Source organism: Apium graveolens, chromosome 1 (assembly GCF_009905375.1).
Source record: "Apium graveolens cultivar Ventura chromosome 1, ASM990537v1, whole genome shotgun sequence".
Lineage (NCBI taxonomy): Eukaryota > Viridiplantae > Streptophyta > Magnoliopsida > Apiales > Apiaceae > Apium > Apium graveolens.
Window position 1 is genome coordinate 7601202 of NC_133647.1, and position 6061 is coordinate 7607262.

Here is a 6061-nt window from a genome sequence, read left to right on the forward strand (position 1 = left end):
ATTATTATTTGCCAAAATTTGATAATTTTAATTAATCAGTATCAATTACGATTACTGTTTTAATATATATGAAGTTAGCAGTTTTTTTTAATTTTTATAAATGATTTATCATACTGGAATTTGTCATTTTCTAATTTATCGCTCCCTTTTTCTTGATTGTTTGGACTGTCTGGCATTTATATGTTGGATTCAGTGTCATCTAATTATTGGACAGTAGTGTTGATGGGCCATAAACCCTGTTAATCTTAAATTTGTAACCATGTTCAGTTTTTTTATTTTTCTTTCAGTGACCAATGTGATTATTGATCCGGATTTCATTGTTTCCCATTTTTGCCCATTTTCATGAAAAAGCCTGTTTGATTGCATTATTGGTTTTATGGACATGCCTAATTAAAACCGTTGGTCCCTTGTCAAGGTTTTGGTTGGAATTCTGATCGAATAAGGTGTTCAATATATGATACCCTGCGTCTTCTCTGCCAACAACTTGTTACTGGGGGTGGAGGGTTACCAGCACCTTCTTCCACTGTCTTCAGCTGGAGGAATTTGGTCCAAGTCAGCTGGTGACGATTAAAAAATGGGAACTTACTGCCAATGAAAAGACCCTGGTCTAGCTGCAGAAAAAGTCAAGAACACGGGTATTAGAAAGACACAGCGAGGAAGAAAATACTCAGTAATCATCTAACATCAACTCATCAAGTTTCTTCAAGAAATACTCTTGATATTTTACTTATTTATGAACTTTTATCAATTTGCTTACCTGGAATACATTTCCTTCACCCACAATTGCTCCATTGACAAACTTTGTGTTGTCTCTTGTTATATTAGCCTGTAAGAATGCCATTCGGTCAATGCCAGTGCCACTGAGGGTTGTCGGAGGTCCATCAGCACTTACGCCTCCACTTGGCAACACCCTTTGCCCAGCTGGACATATATTACTACTTTCATCTCGTGTTGTTATCTCTTCCATCACAATTCCATAAGTGAACTTGCTTTGACGAGTGAAATTCGGCAATAAGTAATTATTTGTTGGGTGTGATAAGTAAGCTTACATAACATCTTAATAAGTAATTTGGTTTGTAAATTATCCAATTGAAATTAGTTGTTGACTTGAGGAAATATTTTGATTTGCCAACTTGATTGAGGGTTTTTTACTAGTCTATATTGGTTGGATGATATTTTGTTAGGTAGTCATTGGTTGGCTACTTTTGGATTAATTTTATGGGGATTTAATATATATACAACTCATTTTTTTCATTTTAACATTACTCAGAGACAACAGTTTATAGATAATCTATTAAACCATCTTCTACCTAGAGTTTAGACAACATGCATGGAGAACCAAACCATTGTGTGTTTAAGTTTCTAACAAGTTTTTTACATCTCAAACCGTTGTCTATTAGTTGAGAGATGAAAAAAGTAAATTGCTGAGTTGTTAAAATTTTGTGGGAGATTAAATTAAAATAGGAGGGAGAATGAAAAATAAATAATTCAAAACAACCTCTAAAAGTATCTTTTAAAGTGTGATGTTTAGACAACGCGTTATAAATCTGTCGTGTAAATCTTATAAATATAATGCTTTAAAACACCATTATATGTGGCCTTTCCTTTTAACAATGGTATAAACGCACAGTTGTTTGATTTTTAATGAGACAAGGGTAAGAATAAGCACTTGTCCAAATTACACAACAGAAGCAGCAAAACCATCGTCTTAATCTGATAAATGGTTGTTATTTAACAACAGTTCTAGCGTGTTGTCTTAGTATTCTAAGACAACATTTTAGTTTGCACACTGTTGTCTGATTCCATGGGAGGGCATAACAAAGACAACAGTTTTTGAACTGATAGATAACTATTGTCTGTCCTTAAGCTCACACAACTGTTTTTTTTTCAAAATTATTTCACCGTTGTTGTATTTTTTAGGACAACGGTATTTTTTTTAATCGTTGTCTGATTGCATTTTTCTTGTAGTGTATATAATATGTATAAGAATTTTAGAGTGTGTTCGGGTGCACACGGGGTAAACCCTAACCCGTAACCAAGAGGATAGTTATCCCTCTTTAACCAACTTAGCACATGTTCTTTGTTATTAAGACTTGAAACAAAATTATAGCCATTTATAAAAGCAAAAACAAATGCACACATAAAGTAGTGCCTACAAAATAGGAACTGAATGCACAAAATACTTCTACACTATATCAACTACCAACTCTCCTTAAACCCTCGTCTACTGATGTGACTAAGTCTTCGAGCTCCAACTAGATACATAGTCCTAATTTATTTCCCTAGTTTAGATTAAATAAAATAACTAATAAATATAATAAGCCAACATTCTCTCCCTTAATCCAAACTCCTTCGGTTTGGTGCATATATGAATGGGCTCTAATAAAAATATTCTAATTATAAACACAATTTTTTATAATTGGATAACACACACTAATATTAATATCATAAACAAGATTTACAACTTCTATTACTTATACAACTTCAAGCTACAGCTTGATGTTCTTTCACCAGGCTTCAGCCTTTTTCTTTTCCTCTCACAAGAGTTTCGGTTCTTTTCTTTATCTCTAGATTCACTTGGATGTGTTATTTTATTAACTCATCTAGGTTCTATTTATTACACACCAAGACTTTTGCGACTAAGACTTTTTCCAGCTTATAAACTATGACTAATAACTATAGTTGTATAATTTATTTCTCGTGTGTACGAACTAATTTAGTTCTATTTTAATTCTAACCTCTCTAGGCAATCTTATGCCCAACTTTAATTTCCCATTCCTTATTTAATGGTAAAACAATAAGAGTCATGTGTGAAATTTGGACTTCAACTCCTCTGCATCTTTAGATAAGTGTGTGCATCTTTTAGATAAGTGTTTCACCACCACCTTACATGTAGTTTATAAATTTCAACGCTTGCTGCATATTGACAACCCACAGAAATAAATTCAGTAGTAGTTGATGACATTAACAAGCTGGGTTTGAATTCTAACACTCCCCCTTAAACCCAGCTTTGTATTTTGATATGCATACAAAGGTGTAGAAGTGCTTAAAGTCGGTTATTAAAAATAACTCGTGGTTGTGGCATTTAAGGTATGGTCATCTTGGATTTTCTGACTTAAAATTATTGTCAAAGACAAAGATGGTGAATGGTTTTCCATAAATCAACGAACCGGGAAATTTGTGTGAAACATGTGTCAAAAGGAAGCAACACCGAAAAAAATTTCCCGTTGGAGATCATGGAAGCCAGGAGACCATTGGAGATAGCTTACACAGAAATTGCTGGTCCATTTGATGTTGCATCTCTTGGTGGTAACAGGTATTACCTAACATTTATTAATGATATTAGCTGGAAAAATTGGGTGTATATCCTGAAAGAAAAATCAGAGGCACTTCATAAACTCAAGGAGTTTAAAGCATTGGCAGAAAGGAAAATGGCCAGTATCAGAAGATACTCAGATCAGACTGGAAAAGTCGATTATACTTCGTACTTGTTTAGAAGTTTCTGTAGAGTACATGGAATCGATCATCAGTTAACAACGACATATACTTCTCAACAAAATGGCTTTGCAGAAATAAAGAATCGCACAATTCTTGATATGGCAAGAAGCATGGTGAAACCAAAGCACTTGTTAAGAACTTTTTGGGCTAAAGCCATTTTATATAAAGTTTATTTGTTGAATCGTTGTCTAACAAAAACAAAGTTGCTGGTTTATTCTTTAATGATGATGATGATTACAATGGGGACGACCGCAAAAATGAAGATGGCGGAGATGATGATCAAACTCCTCCACAAAGTCTGAATCAACAAACTCCTGTATCGACACCATCAACGGGAGGAAGCAACAGTTTTGGGGGAGCACCGAGAAAAAATTAAAGTCTAAATAATATCTATGAAACAACAAGTCCGGTACAAATATCCTTTGATTATTCTTTATTTTGTTTGATGGTTGAATGTGATCCAGTTATATTTGAGGAAGCTTTTGAGGAAAGCAAATGAAACAAAGTCATGGATGAAGAAATCGGCACAATCAAGAAGAATGATACATGGGAGCTCATAGATCTTCCAGAAGGACACAAAGTAATTGTTTTCAAGTGGGTCTATAAAACCAAGACAAATCAAGATGGAGAAGTAGAGAAATACAAGGTGAGGTTGGTGGCTAAAGGCTACAAGTAGAGATATGGCATTGATTATGACGAGGTATTGGCTCCAGTTGTAAGAATTGAGCTATACGACTTCTGACAGCAATTACAGCTCAAAACCAGTGGAAGATATTTCAGATGGATGTCAAGTCAGCATTTTTGAATGGTTATCTTGCAGAAAAAGTCTATATTGAGCAGCCGTCCGGATACGTTCAGAAAGGCCGAGAAAAAAAGTCTGCAGACTTAAGAAAGCTCCGCGAGCATGTAACATGTGGGTTGATGAATTTTTCCAGAAAAATGGTTTTGTGAAGAATCCATACGAGCATGCTCTTTACACGAAAACAAATTCAAAAGGAGATATTATGATTGTTTACTTATATGTGGACGACATGATCTTTACCAGAAATAACCCTTAAAGGTATTTTTAATTTATTTAAAATCTATATAAATATTATTATAATTTTTGAAAAGACGGATATGACCCTAACGAATAAATGATTTTAAATCTTTTATACCAATTATGTATAGGATATTATATATATATATATGTATATATATATTGATGATTGATTGAATATGAGAATTAGGGCCATTTCACGATGATTAATTATGGGGTTAAACTTGTTCATTTTTTTAAATAATTTGCTCGTTTATTTTAGTATCATGAATATAAATTGTTTATTATGATTGAAGTTAACTGGTGTGCTTGTTTATTCGAGTGTGGAGACGAAAAATATTCATTTTTTGGGTGAAATTTATCAAAATACCTTTTTTAAAAATATACGACAGAAAATATTATTTCAGTCACCTATTTCTTAATTGAGTAATGATAATAAGTATAAGCTATAAGGTATGTCAAAAAATTATAAAAGATACTTATTTTTAACTTGGGTATTCCTTTTGAGACAACATGAACTACTAAATGCGTATAATAAAAACATATTTTTTTAAAAAAAATATTTATTTTGTATAACTTACAAAAACAATATGTATCCAATTCAGAATATGATTCCCAAATGACAAATATGAATCAACGGCCCGACCAAAATTGATTTTTTTGTTAGAACCCGGCCATAATTTTTATATCTTTGTTAACAATTTTTTAAAAAAAGTTTAACAAAAATACCAAAGCGTGAGAAGGATGGCCATTTTTACCGGCCTATTACGTATTGACTAACTGGGTATTTGCTAATATGCAATTCTAGTATGCATAATATATATTCTTTTTAAAAAAAATTAACAAAGCCTAATACGTACACCAAAAATGGGTAATCAGTAATAAGACTTTATAGAATGCGTATTACACACTATAACGCATTGTTCCAATACGTATATTCATTTTTTTATTTATTTTAAATTATAAACTTTTGCCCATTTCGAATACGGGTAATGACTAATATGCATTCCATATATACGTATTATAACTAATAATTTTTTCAAAAAACAGAAAAGAATATACATTTTATAATAAAACATATTACGCATTGGCATAATGGGTGTTTCCATTTTGAATTAAAAAAAGCATATTAGCTCTTCTTTTGATAATGTTGATGAGACTGCATAGTTGTATGAACAGTATACGTGATAACTCAACACTAGAACAGAACAGGTAAATAACAATACGTCTACACAAGAAATCAGGAAAAAAAGAAGACACGGCAAATTCAAAGAATCAAAAGATTAGAAGAAGGCTTGAAGTCTGTTTACAGGTCACTGAAAGAAGTTCATTAATATATTCATTTCTCAGTGAAGAATAAAGGTTAAAGACTTTCAGGGTTTCAGAAATGATGAAGATTCAGTGTAAAAGTACCACCAGAAGATTTCAGTGTATTAGCATTGATTGAAGATAGACAGTGTTTGAAGCATAGAATTTTAAAGAATTAAAAACAACATATGGACAAAGGTTGAAGAAGACATATGA

General features: G+C 32.4%; 1 protein-coding gene across 1 annotated transcript; it reads right to left on the reverse strand.

The window, feature by feature from the left end:
• Nucleotides 1-410: 410 nt before the first annotated feature.
• On the reverse strand, nucleotides 411-999 carry LOC141691937 (protein TOC75-3, chloroplastic-like). The gene is made up of 2 exons (XM_074496867.1): nucleotides 758-999; nucleotides 411-611 (listed from the first exon to the last, which is right to left on the reverse strand). The coding sequence occupies exons 1-2, from the start codon at nucleotides 965-967 to the stop codon at nucleotides 411-413; spliced, it is 411 nt and encodes a 136-aa protein (XP_074352968.1). The 5' UTR covers nucleotides 968-999.
• Nucleotides 1000-6061: the final 5062 nt, after the last annotated feature.